This window comes from Mesocricetus auratus, unplaced genomic scaffold (genome assembly GCF_017639785.1).
Source record: "Mesocricetus auratus isolate SY011 unplaced genomic scaffold, BCM_Maur_2.0 Super-Scaffold_100004, whole genome shotgun sequence".
In the NCBI taxonomy this organism is placed as follows: Eukaryota; Metazoa; Chordata; class Mammalia; order Rodentia; family Cricetidae; genus Mesocricetus; species Mesocricetus auratus.
Genome location: NW_024429189.1, coordinates 30,515,875 through 30,541,700, shown reverse-complemented (window position 1 = coordinate 30,541,700; position 25,826 = coordinate 30,515,875). Strand labels below are relative to the sequence as shown.

General features: G+C 37.2%; 1 protein-coding gene across 1 annotated transcript in view; it reads right to left on the bottom strand.

Moving 5' to 3' along the window:
- Nucleotides 1–25,826, bottom strand: part of Psmd14 (proteasome 26S subunit, non-ATPase 14) — an 81,457-nt gene that overhangs the window by 31,521 nt on the left and 24,110 nt on the right. Inside the window, exons 4-7 of the mRNA XM_013112644.3 lie at nucleotides 5,002–5,073; nucleotides 4,540–4,659; nucleotides 2,288–2,358; nucleotides 1,225–1,375 (exon numbers count right to left, since the gene is read on the bottom strand). Coding sequence (XP_012968098.1) covers nucleotides 1,225–1,375; nucleotides 2,288–2,358; nucleotides 4,540–4,659; nucleotides 5,002–5,073 — 414 coding nt within the window. The remainder of the gene's footprint in view (nucleotides 1–1,224; nucleotides 1,376–2,287; nucleotides 2,359–4,539; nucleotides 4,660–5,001; nucleotides 5,074–25,826) is intronic.

Genomic DNA, 25,826 nt, shown 5'->3' with positions numbered 1-25,826 from the left:
TATACATCATAATAATATGGTATCAAAAAACATTCTATTTCAAATTTGTAACACAAAGAATCTGTGTTTTAACAATCCCATTTAGTTTGTTTCGGCTGCTGAGTAGATGTAAATGTAATCCACACCACTATCAAACTCTAGGTCTAATAGATATCAAGCCAATATTTATTTCTAAGTGCTTTAAAAATTATTCGTAAAACCTGCATAAAAAGGATTCTGTGAGTGTATTGTGATTTGACTTTAACAATTATTCTGCACTACAAATGGAAGTACATGCTCAAACAAGACACCTCAGCAGTATTTTAAAGCAGTAACCACCTAGCCAATTTCTGTATGTTCTGTAGTTTTTCTAATCCACTCTCCCTGTGGTTGAGCAAAATCGAATTGCCTCTCACATTTGCAGACAGCTCTGTGAAGGTGATAATAGAGCTGCACCCTGCTGTCATGAGGCAGGAAATAGGAAAATGGCATATGGGGCTAGAAAGAAAGAAAGAAGGGGAAAGAAAGAACGAAAGAACGAACAAAAAGAGAGAGAGAACTAAACAAGAACAAAAGAGATTTCAACAAAGAACAATATAACCCAATGTGCTCTGCAAGTTAACCTCTTTTCAGAATCAGTCAGCATATTTAATCATTCATCTGTGTCCTGACTACAAATACATGAATGGTTGATTACCAAGTCTTTGGGCAAGTTTTCATTGTCTAAAATATTTGGAAAATACAACTCCAGAATACATATTGCATAATGTCTGAAAAACAGAGCCTTTTAAATAAATATTTTTAAAACGTGCTGATATTTATTAAAATATTAATAGAAAGTGTAAGGCAGCAAACATATATACTGTTTTATATGAATAACAATACTATATATATGAAATGTATACATAGGATTTTATACATCCTATATATTCAAGATATAAAGGATGATTAAAACATGGAAATGGGACGGACAAAGTAGTATGGTTTAACATTCAAATTTATGATTTTTTTCAAAAATTAAGGATAAACATTCATTCATGCTAATAGTAAACTAAAAATAAAATCCCTATATAATCTGTTAAATTGCTAATACCATGCCATATATTCATGGACTTGTAGAATTTAAATAAAAAGCATCTGTGCATGTGTGTTTAATTCAAAACACTTTCAAATAAAAAGGATTTTTTTAGATGAATGTGTATAACAAGTGGCAGTCGATGGCAATAAAGTTAGAATTGACTCTACCTTTCCTTTTACACTCTGAATGGGATCCACAACCACTGCCACAGCTCTCTCCGACAAGGCTTCAAAGCTCTGCTGAGTGTTGATATCCACACCAGAAAGCCAACAGCCAAAGCCAGGGTGACTGTGATACCAACCAACAACCATCTCAGGCCTGAAACAAAGAGGGCATTCAGACACTCAGAACACAACAAGTAATACACTGATGATATGAAAAGAAACAACACACTAACAGGGTATAAATTAAGAAAAGATGAAAAACACACAGGTGTGAAAAAGCACCATTAGAAACTCTGAAATCGGACACCGTATTACCCAGAAAACATGGAAATGAGTAAGTGTGACAAAGGAGTGCTATCATTAAGAGATGCACATTAGCAGTGGTAGATAAGGCTTTCAGTTTTTCACCTTGTTACCACACTTTCTCAGAGCCAGTTTTTAGCCTTTCAGCATTCAAGTAAATATCTACTCTTTAACTCCTTAGCTCTGGGAGCTTGATTTTCCAGGCACACAGTACATTTTTTAACAATGGACACCAGGATCCACTGTTGTGAAAGGATTAAATATCAATTAAAGCAGCAGTAGAACTAGGAACTCAGTCAAAAACCAATTTGCACTGCTCTGCTCAGCTGCTGAGCCTTTTGCTAACACTAATCTTGGAGTTTTCTCCACAGTAGAAGAATCTGAGCAAGAGAACGGACAACTATTGGGAGACTTAGTCTGAGGGGGGAAACGCTTGGATTATACTCTTGTCTACAAACACTTATTCAGAACTGCACTCGGCTGCAATTCATCATACCACCAGGTCTTTTGATTACAAGTGAAGAGAAAGTAACTCTAGATGCTAAACAGAGGAACATTATTATAGTCCAAGACTAAGACATGAGAATCGTAATACAAGGCAGTGTTCTGATTGGTAGATTTTCATTCAGGATGTCAAGAGGCACCACACAGGCAGATCAACTACACTGACTCTCCCCCTTGGAATGATACTCAAATACTCATTAACTTTAAGGAACATTTCTAAAAAAGGTTGTCATAAGAAATGCTAATGTATAACACCTACCTTCCTGTTTGTTTCAGCATGTCCAACATTTTGGCTTGGAACACTGGATCAACTGCTTCTACACTGACACCCTAGATTAGGGGAAAAAAAAGACTGTCTGGGAAACCTTGGGGGTAAGAAAATACTGTAAATGAACAATAACAAAAACCTACCCCAATTTTGTGAAATCACTAAACTCTAAGACTTATACCAACAATATTTCTAAAACTTCCAAGTATCAAATGCTGTTAGCTAATGACTGGGACAACAATCATGGTATTAAAAGTTTATAGCTGTTGCTACATATATATTTCTGATTACACATATATATCATTAGAAGTACCAAATAGATGACAAACTATGATTTTTTTAGTTGCAACTACCTATGGCGAGCACACCTCCTAATACCATTCCAGCATCAGGAATTTAAGTCTAATGTAGCTAAACAAACCAGTTTAACATAAGCACTTCCTCCAACCAAAGCAAACAGCACAATGAATTCTAATAAAGAAGGCATCCCTGGATAGCAAGACTATGTACTCTGATACTGGGCTAAGGTTATCTTTTTTGGGGTTTTGTTTTCATTATTTTAAAGAGGAGAGAATGAAAAGAAGTAGAGGGGGGGTAGGATCCAGGGAGAAGGAAGGGGGAAAAGAAGAAGAGACGGGGATGACTATGCAGACACAAGCCTCTACAGAAGAGTCTACTACTGACTCTTACTACACAGTGAATATAATGATCAAAATATCCTATCTCACACTGACATAAGAACATTTACATCAAAGTGTGATAATAATGCATCAGAATAATTTATTATCCTGATTATCTACATAGGAACTACTTATAGCAAAAGTAAGTTCATTTTTATTATTTTATATATTTTGATAGAAAAAGAATAGTAGACCAAGACTTAATCTAAATATAAATTGCAGATAATATAGTGCTTCCATAGTATCTTCTAAAGTATAATAGATATCCAGAAAGACAAAAGAATTCCAAATCAACTTACCCAAAAAAAGTAAAATAAATAAACCCCCAAACAACAAAAAAACCCAAGATGTGTTTATTACAGATTTTCCTATTGTTTTGTATTATTTTCAAATCTGTTACATACTACAGCAACTAGTCTACAGAAAAAATTTGTTTCATATGTGTATGTATGCCTGGCATCGTTTAAATGTGTATAAGTTGTCCTTTAGTATGTAAGGACCCTCAAACAGAGCAAGCAGCTTCACCTTATAAGTGTTGGCAGCCTTACCGAGAACACTGTCACAGCAGAGGGAACCCTCCATCCATGACACACAGAAAACACAGAAGTGAGAATGGTACATATCATGTTTTGAAACGTAGGTAGAATTAATACTATCATTTTTTGTTTTAAGACAGTGTCTCAATGTGGGACCAAATGGCTTCAAAACGAGTGTTCTATTCAAGACAAGGATGATCTTGAATCTGTTCAAGACAAGGATGATCTTCTTCCTCCACTTCTCCAGTGTGGGGATTCCAGGCATAAGTAGCTGTGTTGCCTTTTATTACCCCACCCCCGTTTCTTTAAATCCAACAGGGCACACTGTCACACACTCCTTTAATCTCAACACTCCAATGCAGAGGCAGGAAGATCTCTGTCAGTTCAAGGTTAGCCTGCACTACATAGAGAATTCCAGGCTAACAAGGACTATGCAGTGAAACCCTCATCTTAAATAAACAAACACATCCTAAATGTACTACTTCCTATTAAAAAACTCCTTCAGTAAATAAAAGGCAAAGCAAAACTACCTCTAAAAAGAAGACATTATTTTAAACAGTATAGATTGCTTTCAAAAGTCTACATTTTACTACTTAACAGGTGAGTCATTCACCTCCATATATAGCACATTAAAAAAAGCAGAGACTTCAAAACAATGGAAACTTCACAGGAGGATTAATTTACATACATTCAAATTTTATACAGTTTTAAAATTTTTTGATCAAAAATTCAGAGAAATTAGTGTAACACCCTACTTTTATAACAACTAACTTTTAAATCCAGCTTGTTTGGTTCACTGAAGTTAAGAATAAAGAATGTAGTACTAGCATCATTCAGTCTATGAGTCCATGGTGCAGTTAAAAGACTGATTTAATTCAGTACAAGATAAAATTCACTACTACTAGTCCTATGATTGCTGCTTCCTACAGCAAAGAAAAAGCATAAAGAGATGAAAGCTATTTTAAATTAAAAAAAAAAAAGAAAGAATAATAAGACAAGCAACAGCCAACATAAAAGCACTACTCACAGTTCCTGACTGTGGCATAGCAAACACATCAATCACTCTGACGGTGTAATCATCAACAAATTCGCCAAGCATTAGACCCATAACTTCCATAGGAACTCCGGCACGGCCATGTTTTAACATCTGTAAAGAGGAAGATATACAGACATAAAGCACATTTATTTGAAATCTCCACATGCACGTATGCATGCACGCATTTACGCTCACGCACAGACACATAGACACAGACACACAGAAACACACACACAGACACAGACACAGACAGACAGACAGACACACACACACACACACACACACACACACACACACAAATAACCTATTTTGCTTCTGTGGTAATAAAAGCCTATTTTACAGATGTACCCTAAACAATACTTATGCCTGAGGGAATTAAGGTGATAAAAATGCCAAAGTAAAAGAGTCACTGCAAAGGAGGCTCTAAGGCAAGTATCTCTGGTCCTTACTTACCTTTAGCAATGCCAAGGAAGAGATATAGACTTGTTCTGCTGTGTCCACGGCAGGAGCATCTGTGGGTGGACCCTAGAAACAAGTTCATAACACTCAGATTAGAGAAGATAGAATTAAAGTTACATGTGAAATAAAGTTGATTATTTTAAAAACATTCTAGGAAAAAAATCAAGTTATCTTTTTATCCAATTACAACATAAATAATAAACTATTATAATTAGAAATGTTTTCATAAAGTTTAAAAGCAACAGACAAAACTCAGTTCCCTGACAACTTTCCAATGGGCCCAAAGTTTACTTCCAAAAAGTACTCCTCTACCTTGGCTACAAAATAATTATTGTCAATTACTGTAACATTACCACATATTACAAGATAATATAATCTGAATACCAAAACCTACTGGACTAGCTTGATCAACAAAATCAGCAAATCCTCTGAGCTCTTTCCCCTTTAGCTGCAGACAGCATGCAGACTAGGGACAGAGATCCCTTGCAGATCCAGGGATGGAGTGCAGGCAAGGCGGGAGAAGACTTCTAACCCCTAGGTGAAAAGAGCTGTGGATGAACACGCTCTGCAGTTGCCTAATGAAGTTGTTCCCTTCCCACACAAAACAAATGTAACCACCTCAGGTGGAACACACTAGATACGGTCAGGTAGGTGGCATAAAATACTTCCAATAACTATAACTTAGTTGGCTAATGAAACCAAGTTTCTCCCAAAAGATCCTTCTTATTCACAAAGAGAAACAAGTCTCTATTGGTTGTCAGAATGAGCCTCACTGAGCAACTTGTAGTCTTTTACCCTCAAGGTGCCTTCACCCCAGCAGTCAGTAAATACAACTCCATGCCAAGCAGTACACATCATTAAAAAAAGTTTGAGCTGGGCGTTGGTGGCACACACCTTTAATCCCAGCACTCGGGAGGCAGAGGCAGGCGGATCTCTGTGAGTTCGAGACCAACCCGGACTACCAACCGAGTTCCAGGACAGCCTCCAAAGCCACAGAGAAACCCTGTCTCGAAAACCAAAAAAAAAAAAAAGTTTGTCTGTGTTTCTTTAATACTGGGATGTGTAGAACAGTTTCTACCTGACCCTTTTTATTTGTCTATACGGTGTCAAATATGCTAACTACTCATTCTCTCTTGCTTTTAATGCTTTTACTTGTTGAAATTAAATAGTTGCTTTACTCATACTCCACTAACTGTCTACATGCATGTACTTCTATGTATAACTAAATTCCATGACATTTGGGGGCATTTAAAAATCTTACAATACTTACTGGAAGCATTAAGCATAGATGGTTGTCAAGCGCAAACTATTCATTTATCATCACTGAACACACTTTCCTTCAAAATGAAAACTAACTGGTAAGCAAAAGTAATTTTTGCTGAAGTTATAAAAGTTTTAATAATCTAATTTCATTCACTTAGCTAAGAACTTAAGGTTAAGAAATGGGGCTGGAAAGATGGCTCAGTGATTAAGAACACTGGCTGTTCTTTCAGAGGACCCAGGCTTTAATTCCAGCACCCGTATGATGGCTAACAACTGCTTGTAACTTAAGTTTCTGATGACATCACATCCCTTCTGGTCTCCACAGGTCCAGGACATATGTGTAGGTAAAACTCCTTTATATATAAAACAAGTCTCTATTGGTTGTCAAATAAATATTTAGTAAAAAATTTAAAGACAGATTAAGAAAAAGTTGAAGACTGCATCATATCAAATGCGATGATACATTTGTGGAAGTTATACTTTAGCCTTAAGGTGATAAATACCATATTCAAGTTATTTCTTGGAAACAGAACAACTTTAAAAATTGTGTGTCATGTATAGATATTAAAATAGCCTTTTTCAATTTGCCAGAAAAAGAATTATTTTTTAAAAAGAAAAAGAGATCTCATTTTACCTATATATATCACTGATATAATCCAGAAACTATTTCAGTCATCAATGGAAGAAAACTGCCTTTGTTATGTGTTATATATAATCAGTACGTAGAAAAGTATCTGGCACATAGCAAGAACTCAGTAATACTTCCTGAAAAACAAATGAATCAAAAAAGCTAACAGAACTGAAAAGGAGAATTTCCACCAGTTATGAGCAGAGGCAAGCACATGCAACTGGAGAGAGAGCTTAGTTTCTCTTACAATCTATTTTCTTAGGGTTCACAATCACGCTAACAGAAAGCCCTGTGTTAGGAAAAACCTTGCCCCTTTTTGGTATGAGTGCTGTTGTAGGACAACAGTCAATGATATTTACTATTCTGCTCTCTCCTCTCTCCACCCCCAACAGGGTCTCTGCCTGCTCCTCTTCTCCTTCCCTCCCTTCCCCCAAAGTCTTGCTAATTGATCCAGTTTGGTTTGGTTTCAAAGCCTTCCGCTTCCTGATCTCTCTGGTGTGGGTCATCTATTTTATCTCTTAATCATGGTAGCCAGAGAATAAAATTACTCCGCATTGGGGTGGGGTACTGGCAAGTAAAGAGGGGTTGATAGCAGTTAAATGTACAGTGCGACAGAAAAAAGGAAAGGGAGGAGAAAATGGGATAAATATGAAGACCATGAGAGCAGTGAGCATCTCATCCAGGCTACAATGTTTCTACACAAACACACCTGTTCTGAATAAGACTCAATGAGAGAATAAAGAAGAGATGTCATTAAAGACCATGGACACAGAGTTAAGAGAGGAATGTAAAAACTTAAGCGGCTAAACAACCAAGACAGCCCTCAACAGGGAAAAATGTGGAATTATAGACAATCTACAACTAGAGACTTTTGGTAAATAGTTCTGTAGACTAGATACTGATAATTCAAAAAGTCATCTACAAATTGGAATAACAAACATTTTAGAAAACCTCTCAGTAGAATGTGATTTTGTTTGTAATATAGTATTGGAGGAAAGAAAGACAAGATTTAAAAAGAACTGAAGTTATACAAGAAGAAACGGGCAAAATAACATTATTGTAGGTTTCATACAGTGACACAGAATAAAATATTATCTCTTACAAATGGAGGGGGATAGAGCTCAGTGGTGACTATTGTAGACGTACAGATTTGAAAGATGCTTGACATTTTGAACTCCTGAAAACTTAAAGCACGGTGTATGTAAATCTTACCAAGTCAGTGAGGGAAAGGAATTAAACACGAGACTGCTGTAAGGCACTGGAAGAAGCTGGGGGCTGAGGCCATTCTGGCTTTACTGAAGACTGCCAGGGGAAGCCTGTGGGTTCAAGGACAGCTGACACACAATGGGGAGACCTGCTTTCTCCGTTTTCTAAAAACAGGTTTGCTTAGTGAACTACAAGAGTCGGTCAGTGTACCGGACAGTAAAAAAGGTTTCTCCTACAGCCACCCAATTAAGTCTTTAAAACACATATACTCATTTAAAAAAATCAAAAAACAAGAAAATTTAAAAATAAAAAAATACTAAATGATAAGGTAAGATGAAATAAACTGTTTATGAATAAATACAATGATGAACAATGTCCTGTGTTACAAAGGTACACGTGCTCCAAGTTCATTTAAAGTAGAAATTCATGAATATACTGCTTAAAAGTAATGATGCAAAGACTAAGAAAATTAGTCAACAAGAAACTGAATTAATTGAACAATTCAGGAGCAGACATGTTCAGATTTCAGAACATCTGCAGTTTAAACCAATTATGCACCCAGAATCCCAAAATCAAACTGCTACAAATCTCTCTCTCTCTCTCTCTTGAGTGCTTTACTATTTGTGACTTCGAAACATTTGAATGTTGAGTTTGGATGCGCACTTTAGGCCTGCATGTTTCTGTAAAAGTCACAGTGGCTACGGTAGTTCACTTGGCTTTTGCTTCTTCACTGAAACAGAATAATACTGTATAGTATTAACTCCTCTTTGTACTTCTAAAACCAACTAAATAGTTTGTACTTACATCTTGGTTTTCAGGTTAATAGTGACACTGGCCCATTTCTCTTTGTTAAGTTTATTAGGTTCTGGTATCAATATGAAGAATTTATAAAATAATCTGGAGGCCGGGCGGTGGTGGCACATGTCTTTAATCCCAGCAATTGGGAGACAGAGGCAGGCAGATCTCTGTGAGTTCGAGGCCAGTGTGGTCTTCAAAGAAAGTTCCAGGACAGTAGCCAAACCTACAGAAAAACCCTGCCTCGAAAAACCAAAATAAATAAAATAATCTGGAAACTTTTACATTTTCCAGTTACAAAGTTTTCAATTTTTATATCCTGTTCTGTGCACATATTAAATTACCTAGAATTTAAAATTCAAAGAATTCACTATTAAAACATTTGGCTCTATAGCAACTTTTAGAGCTGGCTTCTGTAACTTTTTCAATCAGGGTATTGATAAACTCAGGTTATCTCCATTTTGAACCTAACTAGACTTCTATGCTATTTTAGACATTTCACTTCATTAGCTTTCCAAGTTGCCGCAATAAACCTGAACATATTCTATCTTTTCTTTTTATCTTGCTTAGTAGTGGAAGCACTTAAAACTAAATCTCCTTTTTATATCATGCTACAGTATTAACCAAGAGGATTGAAGACTTACATTAAAAAAGAAAATCAATGCATGGCAAAAATTTTTCTAGTAACGAATGTCTATGTGAGCAGGAACACATCTGATAGGTACAAAACCATCAACAAAAGAATATACAATTAAAAACATAATCTAAGGCTACACAAAGAAAGCCTGTCTTGAAAGACCAAAAGAAAAACTGTAATTTCTGAATATTAAAAAGGAAAATAGTCTGAAAATTAGTTGTCTCATATTAGCTATATGCAAAAAAGTCATTATACAAATTTTAAAAATTACTAAGTCCTCAGCAGAAACACAGGCAAAGAATATAGAAGCTAATTATATAAGAAATACAAAATGATATAAACATGAAAAGTGTCCAACCTCCCTAGCTGACCTTCTTTAATTAAAGAAATACCAATTAACACATTAAGACTTGTCCCCCAACAAGACAAGTTTTACAGTGTCCACTTTTGGAAAGGGTAATAAAGGAAACACTGATCAGCACTGGTAGTGATATGAACTGGTATAATCCATCAATAGCAGCTGAACAATGTATAGCAACAGCATTAGGGTTATACAAACTTAGTGACCTATTTTTGCACTCCTAGAAATTATTTGAGTAAATAAACAAAGATGTTTGCAGGAACTAGAATGCTCATAACTGTCTTTACATAATGCAAATAAACCCAAGAACTTAACCTACAATTAAAGAACATAGTTGAAAGCCTCATCCTCTGATGGTTTTAGTCATCTTTAACAGCAGTAAGCATACACTTAAAGCAAGTATCTTTATCTGTTACTATAGGAACAGGGTTTCTCTATGTAGCTCTACCTGTCTTGGAACTCAAACTCACAGACATCCCCTTGCCTCTGCCTTGTGCAGGGGGCTTAGAAGAGTGCACGATTGAGTCCAGCTATAGGAGATATTTTTAATTTAGCATCTTGAAAGAAGGCTCCCTGAAAGCAAAGGAGGGAGGGAGGGACGGAGGGCCACAGGGAAAAAAGGTAATGCATATGAAACTACCATGACTGTGAGAATCATTCCACAAAATATATGCAAATCAAATCATCATGCATATGTATAACTTAAGACCATACAATTTTGTCAATTGTAGCTCAATAAAGCTGAGGCAACAAAAATGAAATTTACAAGGAGTGTAGCCACCAAATACACTGGCATGAAAGGCTTTGATGGAAGGGAAGGTTAACTAGTCACTAGTCATCAATCCTCAAAGCAAACAGGTAGGCTTAAGTGTTTACTAGTGCAAAGTATTTTTAAGCACTTAAGGATGCAGATTTTTGGCCAGTTCTTGACTTTTAAGCAAGAAATCCCACTTTCTTTCTTTTTTTTTTTTTTTTTTCCAAGACAGGGTTTATCTGTGTAACAGCTGCAGCTGTCCTGGAACTCACTCTGTAAACCAGGTTGGCCTCACACTCACAGAGATCCACCTGCTTCTACCTCCCAAGTACTGGGATTATGGGTGTGTGTCACCAATGCCCAGTGATACTCCACTTTTAAAGAACCCTTTACTCTCAAAATGTAGAGCTACACAGGACAGGATCATGAGAAAAATCACGACACACATGAAATATTAAGAAAACTGAGGCCAGGCGGTGGTGGCGCACGCCTTTAATCCCAGCACTCGGGAGGCAGAGGCAGGCGTATCTCTGTGAGTTCGAGGCCAGGCTGGACCGACAGCCTCCAAAACAATACAGAGAAACCCTGTCTCGTAAAACAAAACAAAACAAAAAGAAAAGAAAAAAGAAAACTGAGGATGTTTGGCAAAGAAGCCCCTACCCCCCCCCCAAAAAACCTGACAGAACACAACAGTTAGACTAATAATGAAAGTACCAACTCTGAACTAGCCCCACGTGTATCACTTGGAAACTTGTCAGCAATACACATTCTTACTGAATCAGAAGTTATGGACACAGCTCAGAACTCAGAGTTCTAAAGAGGCCAGCCCTCCATGTCTCTAAGCCCTGATGAAACCCTGAGGCCCAATGACTTTAGACCACATCGTGTACAGAACTATAAGCCAATGGGAAAAAACATCCAAGCTAGTAAGCTGGGGTTCACTATGAGAAAAACCTTATGCTAGCCCAAGACACAAAAAGATTAAAATGAAGTTCCTGTAACCAAGGTCAAGTATGACTGCTCAGATTAAACAGTTGATGGGTAATCAAATCAAACAATACAGTAAGTTCCCTAACTACTATTAGGTTAATTGTATACTCAGCAACATACAGTAATGAAAAGCAAGGTATCTTCTTTCGGGTGCTTAATCAAGAGCACAGTTACAAAACTGTCAGCTTCCATACTGTGCAAACTCTTCATGTGCACTCTACTGACCTTATGACAACTACTTTCCAGCACATTACGAATGCAAAGCACATTTTAGATAGGTTAAATGCTGAGGGTTCTTTTTTTTTTTTTTTTTAAGCAACTTCTGCAAGGACTGAAAGCACTGGAATTTAATAGAGGTAATCTAAGCAAGGGGGAAAAAATCCAGAACTAAAGAAAGTCAGTCTGTATTTCATACAATTCCACTCAAAATCAACACACACACATATCTAGCAGATCCATAAAGTAAGGACCATCTGGATGTCTTCTAAGGCTACATGTTAAAACGTAAAGGAATGTTCCTATCTAAAACCCAGGATCTGCCAGGCATGGCAGCACACACCTGTAATCCCAGAAGCTGAGGCAGGAGGACTGGGGCACATTTGAGACCACTCTGGCCACAGGGAGGGCACAGTCAGCATAGGATATATAGCAAGACCACGTCTTAAACAAAAATATAAATTAGAATGACTTACAGTTATATGATTCTTTAAACCCACTACATGTATGTATCCCTCACAAAGATTAGAACTGACAGGCTTTTGTTATTGAATTCTGCAGTACTCAATTCCTACTGTCAACTTTGGAATTGCTTAAATCTGACTGCTTAAAGTATGTTTTAAAAGTGGGGACAAGGGGTCTACATCTGAAAGCTGAAGATATATAGGAGTCAATTACCTAAACAACTGTAGGGTCAATAATTGATCCACAGGCAACATAACTAGCCTTTATTCAGATGAACATCTATCCACCAGTGATGTAAAACGATGCACTTTACAGCAGCACAAAGCTTATCCCTGTGCAATGGGTAAAACAGAAATTACCACACGTCTACAAATATTAAATATAGCTAAATTAAGTGAAACATGAGTTTTCTGTTTTGTCTTGTTTTCTCCTCATTTAGAAGGTTAAAAATCTTATCTAGCATTTAAAAAAAAAGCTGTGACTTTTACTTGGGCAGTCCTTGTTGACTAAGTGCTAAGGAAAAAAAAGGCATTTGCCATTATAACAGCATAAAAACCATAGCCAACAAAGTGTTACCTACTCAGGCCTTTTAACAAATTTGTTAACACTATTAGTTATATTACTCCACCTTTCTCTTAGTGTGAACTGGTATCAATTATTTAGCCAATTTTATTATGTTATTAAAATACCTGCTGATTAATCATGAACCAAAGTGTCACATAAAAGAAATGTAAAATAAATAGTATCTGTGAATTAAAACATACCCCAAATATCTAAGAATATAAATTTACTTTGGGAAATGACATGAAACATTTCAAAATTGTTATTTTAGCATAAAAATGTCATACAGACTTATTTTTTATTATAACTGTTTAAGGTGTATACTTGGTCTAAATTTTGGAATTATCTTTAAAAGTCTATTAAAATACATGCTTTTTAAAAAAGAGAAAGGAGACTTTACTAACAAATGAAGGTGATTGTATTTTTAATATGAAACAAACCCAAATGTGCAGTATGCTAAGCAGTTGACAGAAAATATTTTTAAATTTTATAGGCCTGAATTATATTATAAAATTCATAAATTCAGTGAACTACCACCATCAGCTTTATCAATTAAAAACTTCTTAAAAACAAAAACACAAAATAATAAGTGAATCCAAACATATACAACTAACTACCACTGTATTGTTTATCTCTTAGCCAGCAAGGTAAGAAAGAACCTTTTAATACTTTAATTTTTGAGTATTAAACAACTAGTGTGAAAAACAAGCTGCATGTAAACTCTCTCTGCTGCCTGAGCTTCAATGACTAGCTGAAGCAACCTGTTCTAGGAGGTGTTAATTGGCAATAGGAGAGCAAGTCAGAAGCATGCTCCCCACTGTCCTAACCCAGCAAGGCTAGGTCATTAAAGTGGAAATGAATTCTTTCATGTGGACTTAACCCTTTCGCTACATGATTTCAGCTATTTGCTCTCAATTAATTTTTAAAAAACTTGTTACTTTTTAGAGTTAAAATTGTTCCAAGAGAGGGGGGAGGAGTCCTTGGTTGACAGTTCCAGTGACTGCATTATTCAGAAAAGAACACAGCAAGTTAATTGCAATGTAATGCTGCAACTCTCTCCTCAGATAAACATATAAACTAATTGTATTTGCTTATTTTAACACCAGAACAAAAACCTAGCATAGTGTTTAGAAATAGCTCAGAACCATTTTAGTCCTAAGAAATTTCACTTACAATCAGGCTTGAGAATCCAACAACTATACAATTAATCATATTAACATTTGAGATAAATTGCCAGGAAATTTTTAATTTTCAATGTGCATATAAAATTCTCATATAAACCTGCTTTGAAGCATAGGAGTTAATACACCTTTCTAATTATATTTCATTATTCTGATAAGGTGCAGTCACAGCATATCCTGATGACTGGTTGCCAAAAAAAGCCAAAATTCCTTTTATGGCATGATCTCAGGTTTCCAGATGGCACATTAATTCTTTAAAAAGAAAGAGACAAAAAAGGGAAGAAAATAAGAATGGAAATGTCAAAATAATGATGCACTGCTTTTCAAATGCCACATTTATAAATACTAATATTACCTATATTTTTATTTTAAGAAATAAAAAACTATATAGACAAGATACTAAAATACTAAAATTGAAGATTAATGTACATATGCTATATCTTGAATCTGAATAATCTTGAATCTGAATAATCTTGAAAACATTATCAGACCGAGAAGTAAACATCTGAAAACTTACACCTTATATATATCTGACACTAAATGTTTGGGATAAATTGATAAATAATTACCAATATGATGGTAGAGAGATAATTTTACTTCTTGTTGAAATACCTCTGCAGTCCTGAGTAACTATAACTAAAAAAATGTACTTATTCATTAGAAGTTTAAAATGATAGAAAAATGCAATGGTTCAAGAATGCAAAAACTGGGAAGTCCAGCATATTCTTACACAATATTCTTTTTATCCTTTTCACCTCCGGTTAAGCCCTCTAATTATCTGACAAATTCAGCTCCCTTTGGAAAACTTTTCCACTATAAGCCTACCGAGTTTCTCCAACACAACAAACTAAGCGGCACCATAAAAGCCAATAATTTAAAAACACAAACGTGCAGTGGGGAACCGGCCATGGGGTGAAAGTGATGTGATATGCTGCAGGAGACGTAGAGGACACCATTACCTAGTCATGAGGGAGCTGATAAAAGTAACGTAAGAACTGGTGGCCCAGGGTCTGCTGCACAACTCGGACACTTCTTTCCCTTTAAGACCACCCTTTGACAGTCACTTTGAAACAATTTTCACCTACTTAAAAATGTGTGTGTATGTCATGAATATCAGTCACAATACACATCTATAAACTGTCTTACTAGAACAGACTCAAAGCCTTCCATTCTGTGTGACTTCTACTACCATCCACATGATAGGAAAGGGTCAAACGTGACTTTTTTTTTTTTTGAGTTCAAATGTTAGAACCCAAAAGATAACTATAAACATCTGAGAGCAGCAAACTACACTGTCTTTTATAACTCACACAGGAGACCAGGAAAGACAGAATATTGAAGCATCAAAATTGTTCATTAAGAGACACTGCAACAGCCTGGCGTTGGTGGCACATGCCTTTAATCCCAGCACTCGGGAGGCAGAGGCAGGCGGATCTCTGTGAGTTCTAGGCCAGCCTGCTCCACAGAGTGAGTTCCAGGACAGCTTCTAAAACAAAACAGAGAAACCCTGTCTTGAAAACGAGAGAGGGGGTTGGGGGGAGAGACACCGCAACTATTTAGCAGCCTTCTACACACACACACACACACACACACACACACACACACACACACACACACACACACACTTTTGTGTATGTGCATGCATGAGCAAGCTTGCATATACAAAATTGGGAGAACGACCTTCAGTATTCAGTTCTCCCCTTCCATCACAGGCTTTAGGGATCAAATTCACATTGTCAAGCTTAAAGTCACTTTTAACAGCTTAGCCATTTTGCTGGCCTGGCCCCATTTAAAAAATACCATCCAACTAATTCTTCCTATTTTAAATTACAAAATCAGTTACAAATGATCATTCTGTGAAGCATTTAAAATTCATTAGTTCATATCCTAGTTACTCTAGGCAACCTTTTTCACTCATATATACATGGATATATAGAATACACGCTTTTATTTATTCATTCAATAATCACAAGCTTAGGAGGCCTTCTGTCATATGGCTATGAAAAGGAAGCAATTCTCCACCTTTAAAAAGTTTGCAAAGTAGAAGGCACCCAAGAAACAAAATAAAGACTGCAACACATTAGAACAAGGACAAAAATAAAAGACAGCACACAATCACAATAGCCAATTTGAAACATCTTCCCTTGTGCTAAATTCTGAAGAATACACAAGCCTTTCCCAAGTGGGGAAGGAACAGAAGGGAGCAAAGCAAAAGAAAGCACAAACACATGGCAGTGATTGTCCTATGCATTATTGTTCAGAGATTCCCAAACAACAATATGAGCTGCTAAACTGCAGAAACTTCGATGTCAAACATAATTTAATTTTGCTTCAATCTGAATGGATGTTTTTCTAAAGAACTTTTTAAAAGGGGAGACCCTTTGGGGCTGGCAGTATGACTCAGTCAATAAAGTGCTTGCTTTGTGACTACAAGAACCTGAATTTGAGCCGGGCGGTGGTGGCGCATGCCTTTAATCCCAGCACTCGGGAGGCAGAGGCAGGCGGATCTCTGTAGTTCGAGGCCAGGCTGGACCGACAGCCTCCAAAACAATACAGAGAAACCCTGTCTCATAAAAACCAAAAAAAGAAAAAAAAAAAAGAACCTGAATTTGATCCCCAGCACCCATGTAAAAAGATTGGAATGGTGGGGTATGGTGGAGAGTGCTTGTAATCCCAGCACCCAGGAGGCAGAGACAGAAAATCCTAGGGGCTCACTGGCCAGTCAATCTAGCCTAATTGGCGAGTTCCAGGCCAGAGCAACACTATTTCAAAGGAGGTGGATGGCATTTCTGAAAATGACACCCAAAGTTACCCCCTTGCCTTCACTCACACAAGCGCACACCCAGGCAGACCTTCTGGGCTGGAGAGATGACTGATTACCTGAGCTTAGTCCTTGGAACCCACATGGAGGAAAATGAACCAACTCCTGCAAATTGTCCTTTTTAATCTCCATAATGTGTATACAGGAGTGCAAGTATGCACACACACCCACACACATCACCCACAAAAAGGTAGACATTAAGTAAACTTACTTGTACTTTGCATTTATAAGAAGCTTACCTCTTAAAATAAATAAAATAATTTATAATTGGCTGACACACATGAAAAGAAAGAAGACTTGTTACTCAAAGGATAAGATAACCATATTATTGTGAAATTAGAATATCATTCTAGTTATGGAATGTGTATACTGTATCTGTCTCATCTCAAATCTGGGTTTGCTTTTAACATGCTATCCCCAGAATGTAATACTCTTTCAGTACATACTATAAGAATCTGATTATCAAACACCCAAACAATGGGCATCACTGGAGGAGGAGGCACAGTTCAGGATTGGATTAGTTGCATCACTGATCAAAGGAGCTGGAGGTTAAGTGGATGCTACTGTGGTCAGCTGTTAGAGACAGCAGCCACAAGAGCCAAGCCCTGAGGGTGTTTAAATGAACACTGATAACCTTGCCTGTCTGTGTGCAGTTTTGCTTTGTATTTTAAAAATGTTATCCTCACGTTTCTTTCTTCCCCAAATGTTATTTATCTCATCTACTGAAAGAAAAGACAAAAGTACAACATGTGAGAAACACATGAATGTGGGCATGGGTATCAGAGTGTGTGTGTGTGCAGAGAGAGACTTAGAAAACCTGTGTGACAGACAGTATGACAAGAACTAGATATGTATATGATAAACTAATTAGATGTAGTGCTAATTCTTAAAAATGTAGTGTCTCCAAAACTACATATTATATTTATACACAAATATAAAAATGAATATATAACACAGGTTTGGGGCCAAAATGACAGGAAACATGGTAAGCTTCAGGAATAATAAAAGCAAAGTAAAGCCTGATGTTCAAAGGGTCTCTCCAGAAAATGAGCAATGAACATATCAATGGTTCTTAGTCCCATTTATACTTCGAAATTGCATGTCATTTAAAATGATTCCGATGCCTAGACCCAGCCTGAGACTCTGGCATGACTGCTCTTGAGTAAGGTTCACGCATCTTCCCCCTACCCCTTTTTCTGAGACAAAGTACCACAATGTAGCCCCTGGCTGGTCTGGAACTCACTAAGTAAACAGTTTACAAAATATCACAGAAGCACAAAGTAGGATGAGATCAATCATGTGTGGAGACCTGACATGTGACAATTCTTGCTATGTATAAAATACTCTTGAGTTCTCTTGGGCATCTAAAAGTATTAGACAAACTTGACCTCTTATAGTTAGGTATGAACAAGCAACTGAAAGAGGATCAGAAATGCCCTGACCTGTATTGTGTCCAATGAAAACTTTCAAAGAGTGATAATGTTGTTACCTGGCATCCTAGGATAAGGATGGTATCAGAGAACCCAGCTGAACCATCACACACAGTGTGGCTAAAAAGAAAACTTTGTCATGCTGAGTCATTCAGTTGTTTCTAAAGCATAAGACACACTGAAATAACTTCTGGGGAAAGAGAAAGGCTGCTGTTTAAAAAAAAAGACTAGAAGAAAAATAAGTAGCAAATATTAATAATGAAAGAACACAAAAAAAATTAGAGAGTATCTCACAGTCCTATAAAGAATGATCAAAATAGCATGGGACACTAAAGTAATTAAAATAATGTAGGATAAAATGGCTACTTTAAAATATAAGACACCTGCACCAGGAGCTCAAACTGTTAAAAAACAAAACAAAACAAAACAAAAAAAGCTCATGAGTTAAGTAAGTAAATAAGTAAACAGCCCTTCTATCCTTCCATACCTAGGGAAGTAAAAAGACCCCTTGGGTCACAGTGGCTCTCCACTGCTCATTAATTTATAAAACACCCCACTACATCTTGGTCAGAGTAGTATAACTTTTATCCAACACTGAAGACAGCTGACAACAGCGAAGACACTAAGTTTGTTTGTTTTTTTTCCCTTGGTTTTTCGAGACAGGGTTTCTCTGTGACTTTGGAGGCTGTCCCAGAACTAGCTCTTGTAGACCAAGCTGGTCTCGAACCCACAGAGATTCTCCTGCCTTTGCCTCCCGAGTCCAACTGGGACTAGAGGCGTGCACCACCACCGCCTGGCAACAGTAAGGTTTAAACATAGCTAATGTTTAAACACAGGAGGAAAGTCAGCGGCACTCTGTTTTAAAGGGTTCTTGAATTCTGATGGTAGGAGGTTTGCTTGGGAGGCGTGCAGGGAGAGCCACACCGATAACATAACCCTCAGAATTAGCAATGGCAGCACTAGGAAGAAGCCCCGTAAAAACAGTTTGAGGACACTGGAGGACTACTTATGTGGGGACAAGAAAATAGAGGGGTACACTATGGTTGTAGGTGGGGCTTGTCCAGTTAGATAAATATCAAGTCTATTATGGAAGGTATGAAATACCTATAGGCTGGATCTCAAAATTCAAAACCCTTGACTCTTACCAAACCTGCAACAAAATACACCAGGGATTTATTACAATCAGATTTGTGTAGACACAAAGCCATTTTTATCTCATTCTAATGAATTTTTGTTGATGATTACTGGAAATTACCTAAGATCCTCCAATTGCTCTAAAATCTGACATAAACCCCAAAGCTGAATTAATACAGCTTATAATAGTAACATGGTATCTAATCTTCAAACGACTGGCTAGACCCTGACCAAAAAAGAATAATGTAAGACTGTTCAAAAATATAAAAGCAATCAATATTTCCTGAAAATTAAACATCATAGCATTTGCTCATAATAGAATGACCATATTAAAATGCAAGATAATGAATTCAATTAATTTCAGATAAATACTTTTTTTGTTTTTGTTTTGTTTTACGAGACAGGGTTTCTCTGTATTGTTTTGGAGGCTGTTGGTCCAGCCCAGCCTCCAACTCACAGAGATCCGCCTGCCTCTGCCTCCCGAGTGCTAGGATTAAAGGCGTGCACCACCACCACCCGGCACACACACACAGTCTTACCAATTCCTTTCCTTTGTTTCCTGTAAAATTTATTATAAAATATAAAATAAACTAAAAGAAAAATCACTAAAGCAGCTGCATCCTTCTCCCTGGACCATTTGCAGCCCCACTCTACACCCAGATGTAGCAACTATTCTAGCTCAACAATTAGCAAGCTTTGTTTGGTCATCAGCTACAAGCCCAGGCTGGCCTCAAACTCTTTATCCTGCCTCAACCTCACAAGTGCTGGAATTAGAAGCACGCACCAATTTATCTGGCTTTATCATGTGTTTCTTTATTGTATATAGGTGATACAGTATTATTTTTATGTCTCAAATTGTTTACTAAGGCATTCATTTAGAATATATAATTTCTCAAATTGCTTTTCCTTTATTATGTCAGTATAAATCAATGACACTAATGTGATGATCATTCATGCATTTTTACTACTTTACAATAATTCTACTGTTAAACACAACTATGTACACCTTCTTCAGCTACTAAGACAATCAGATTATTGTTTATGAGTTTGTTTACTCTGATTAACAATGGTTTAGTAAACTACAACCTGTGAAACAAACCAACTGTTTGATTTTATTTTTTCTTTTCTCCTCTTCTCCATCACAAGTCACTGTTCCGTTCAGGTATGCTTCAATCCTGTTCTGTTCTCTGGAGTACAAGGATCACAGGTGTGTGCCATCTGGGCCAGCTCCTGAACTTTCTATTTTTTAAAACATACTGGGGATTGATTAATCTAGGATTTCATCTATGCATGTGAAAAATTAAGATTATAACACTAGCATAACTACACAGTTGCAAACATTTCAATGACTTAATAATCATAATATTTACAAGAATGCCTTGAACATATATTAAGTGTTCCACAAACCCTAACTAAAGGAAACTGTAAATGTTAGAGAAAAATAGGTTTCAAACGTCAATGTAAATGGATCAATCTGTCTCTACTATTAGTACTATCACACATAAAAATCTTGCCCTGCACATCACATTTTAATTACACATAAACATGTAGGCTTCAGCCTCATTTTATTTATTCTGCTAAGTTGGATTCAATTAATTGTTCAATTTAAGTGCAATCTCTTATCATCAAATAGTATTTTAATAGCCATTTCTTTAAAGTTCAAATAGAAAAGACTCCTTATACAACAGCAATTCTCAACCTGTGAGTCGTGATCCCTTTGGGTGTTAAACTTCCCTTTCACTAGAAAGGGACCGAGTACCATCAGAAAACACAAGATTACATTACATTTCATATCAGCAGCAATATTGCAGTTATGAAGTAACAACAAAATAATGTTATGGTTGGAGTCATCACAACATGAGGAACTGCATGTATTAAAGGGTTACAGCACTAGGTAGGTTGAGAACTACTGTTCTAGAACACCTATTCCAACATCGATTCTTCCTCTTAAAAAGTAAATGAAGGGGTGGTGGTACTTGTCAGTCATCCCACTCCTCAAATTGAGGCAAGGGAACCAACTACTCAAGGCCAGCCGAACTACTTAAACTTTCAGTGGCATCACATTCTAACAGAAGACCCCCCCAAAAAACATCAAGAACTGAATTTAGATTTCTACCCTCCCCTGCAAAAGACAAAACCATGTCAATCAATAGTTTGTAACAAAGTAACAGCCAAGGCAAGGCAACAAACATAATGATCCCATTCCACAGCCATCCTAATTTACAGTCTGAGACATTTCCCAGGGTGAAGTACAGGGTAGAAAATCCAGGCAGTCGGGTGGGCTTTGTGAGATGAAGTGCGACAGTCAAGATCACTGGGAGACTGAAACAGCTGGAGTCATCTTAAAACTAGGGGTTATCAGATTTGGAGAATTCAGCTATGTACCAACCAGTGCATGTGTATGAAGAATCACCAGAGTCTAGAGAATCACCCTAAAGGATTAGAGGGAAAAGTCAAACTCCCGGGGCACTGGAAACAATTTCACTAATATACCAGGGGAAAAATACGTAAATTCACAAAGTAGATGCATGAATATAACAGAAGGTTCAGTGAAAAACCCTAGTACTTACAGCTAACTATTTGACAAAAGGCTCAGTCCAATAGGGGAAAGAACTGTCTTTGCTATAAGCTGTGCTGAGATAACCAAATATACTTGCATGAAAAAGTAGACATTTGGACTCCCACCTTGCTTTAAGCAAAAATAGTTCACAGAACTAAATATTAAAGCCAAAACTTTGGAGCTGGGCATGTGGTTTGGAAATCAAATACTTGCCTAGTATGTGTGAGGTCCTAGGATCAATGCCCAGAACTGGGGGTGCAGTGGGGAACACCACCAAGTAAATATGAACATGGCTTAAATTATGTTTCTTTTAAAAGGGTTAACACCTGTGGCAGTTTTATATAAGAATGGCCTCAAAGGCGCCTATGATTGACTACTTGGTCCCCAGTTGGTGGACCTATTTGGGAAGGTTTAAGAGACATGGCTTTATTGGAGATGTGTCAAGGTGGGTGGATTGAAGTTTCAGAAAGTCTCTGTGATTCCCAATGTGCGCGCTCTCTCTCTGTCTCTCTGTCTCTCTCTCTCTGCTGTAGATCAAGATGTGAGCTCTCAGCCTTCACTCAGTCATCATAGACTCTAACCCTCTAAAAACTGTATGACAGATCAAATGCATTCTTGTACGTTACCTTGGTCATAATGTTTTATCACAGCAATAGAAAAGTAGCTAATGCAATATCAAAAACAAAAATCAAGGAAGTTGATAATATTGGACTTCATCAAAATTAAAGCTTTTGTTCTTCAAAGGTCACCACCAAGATGGAGAAAAGAAGAGTCACAGATTGGGAGAAAATACTTGAAATTACATAGGGTGGTTGTGCCTACAATAAAGACCCCTAAAATTAACAGATTTATTTTTAAAAATATTTTTTAAAAAGCAAACTATTTTTCAGAAAGTTAAAACGAAAGCTTGGGTGGAAGGACTGACTAACCATCAGGGTGGACAGCATATGTGCACCACAAAATTGTATGTCCTTTAGGCAGAAGGAAAAGGATGCTCAAGAGAAATGATCTTCGCAAAGGAAAGAACAACTGGAATGAAAACTACATGGACAGATTTTTTCCCTTCCTTAAATCTTTCCATAAGGTAATGAACTGCTGGGAAAAACAGCACAGTAATTTTTTAAAAACCAGCCACTCACTTTTGATTCCATTATAAAAAAAAAAAAAAACCTGAATATAGATACTCAAACAGGTATGTCTGTCTGCTGGGTTTGTAGCAGCACTATTTCCAGTAGCCAAGAGCAGGAGACAGCCCATAGTAGATGAATGGATGACCAGAACGTTGTGCACACATACTGTCAGAACACGGTCCTGGAATGGAGCCCAATGAGGAGAATTCCGAGTGCTTGAGAACACTCCAAGAAAACAAGAGTGTTGTGACACGCTTCTGTAAGACACAGAATTGTTCCTGGGAAGTCCTTTCGTGGCAGGTGTAACAGATAGGAGTGACTTTACTTAAGATTACTCCTCATTACTGCTGGTGTTACTCAATCAAATGTCTACACTACCCTTTCTACGTCTCTATGGAAGAACAGGTCTTTGCCACATGCAGCTTGTCCCTGTGGTTGTACACAGCTTATCTCACCAGAACTTTACTCAGGTGACCTTTCTTCACCCTCAGAGTATAAACTGCCTGAGGATCTAAATAAAGTTGCCTATTGCATGAGACTTCAGTCTGCCTCATTTATCAGCTCAGTTTTCCCAGGGTCCCACCACCTCTAGAGTGGTGACAACACATAAAAAATTATTATTCAGCCCTAAAAGGTACTGAAAATTCTGAAACCAGACCACATACATGAAATATGCCTCAGTCACCTAAGTACTTAAAGTAGTCACATTTAGAACTAGCAAATACAATGGAAACTGGCAGTGAGCAGAGAAGAGTGTTATATATAGTGTAAATGTAAAATGTCTCCCACATGGATATGAACATTCGGTTCCCACCTAGTGATTCTGTTTGGGAAGCTGTGGACCCCTTTGGACATGAGGCCAGGCTGTCAGGAGAAGGGCCATATGTCAGGGCTAGAAGATGACAGGTAGTCCTTATTCTGGCCTCAATACTTAGTTTCCTGTTGCATCTGCCACCAACGCAGGAGCCACCATCACTATCTGCCTCCCCAAGCAGGAAACTGAGCTAAAATAAATCTTCCTTCCCAAGTTGATTCTGCTCAGGTAGTTTTTCCCCAGCAAAATAACTAATGCAGGAAAAGAGGTGATTCTTGTTTAATGGGTACAGAGTTACAATTTAAGAAGATAAAAGGTCCAGAGATACTCTGTGGAGACAGTTGTAAAGCAATTTGACTGAGCTGACTAGTTTTATTTAACTTGACACAAGCTACAGCCATTAGTTGGGGGAGGTGCATCTATACTGACCTTTTCTTCCCTAGACAATATAGAACGACTCCTTTCATAGCATTTTCATTGCAGCACATGTCACAAGTAATCTAGAAATGATTTAAATTATATAGGAGTCTGTGCATAAATACTAATGAAAATACTGTGACTTTGCTAAAGTACTTGTGCACCAAAGATTTTAACTACGGAGGATTCTAAAACGCGGATCCCATGGATATCTAGGAACACACTATGCAAACATTCCTACAATCAAGACACTGAACACCCATCATTCAATGTACTTATGCTCCTTGACAACCTACTCCTGTGATTCTTTTACTTTCTGCTGTGCTGTCATTATACATTAGATTTCTTTTCCTGTTGTGTTAATAATGAAATCATATTGCACATAGCCTTTGTTTGGCTTTTACCACTTTAAAGACAGTCCCTGACTTAGAGTGGTTCCATTGATATGTTCTCAACCCTACTACATGTATTTACAATAATGGGTAGTCAGAAGAAACCACACTTTACCCTTTAAGTTTTGGTTTTCCTAGGTTAGCTATGGTAACAGTCTTTAGATGCTGGTCAGTGGCGGTGAGATAAAGCTCTCAGCCAGCCTCATCATGATTATAACCAGAAAGGCAAATAGTGAGTAATCTATACTGTACTCTGTTACTAAGCTCTGATGATTGGCAGGCAGATATGTTAAATGCATTTCTCTTTTTCTTTTTTATCAAAATGATTATACATACTTATGGGATATGATGCTTTGATATATGGATGTACAATGATCAGACTATGATAACATGTAGCTGTGTGTGTGTGTGTGTGTGTGTGTGTGTGTGTGTTTGAGTGTGTTTAGCACACCCTCCTTTCTAGGTATATTTGTCATATAGTACCTTCTTAACTATACAGTCAAGGGAACACCAGAACTTAATCTTCCAGAACTATAGCATTTCACATATTGATTGTTCTCTGCCCCTTCCCCTTTCTACTTCCCAGATTCTAGGAACCACTATTCTCTACTTTCATGAGATGAACTTTTTTCTCCTACACGTATGTAGGACCATGTGTTGTCTGTGTTTCTGTGCCTGGCTTATTTCACATTATCAATGCTATCTAGGTCTACCCTGTTGTTTCATCCTTTCCTGCTGTTGGATGATACTGTAGTATGTACATGCATCACGTTCTTTAAATTGTTCATCCACTGTTGGAGACTCAGTTTGATTATATTTTGTCTCCCCCATCTCCTTGCTGTAACAAGATACTTGAAGTCAGGAGGTTCATAAAGAAAACATGTATTTAGTTGAAGCTGTAGAGCTCCAAGCACAGGACATGAGTATCTATTCTGCTTTGGTGAAGACCTTATAGTAAATGGAATTTACATGATGCCAGGGTGTGCAAAAGCAGCCAAGAAGCTACTGTGTGGGAGGATACATGCAATAAAGACTCTCAGAGGAAGTAAGTGCTAGGCTGGCTG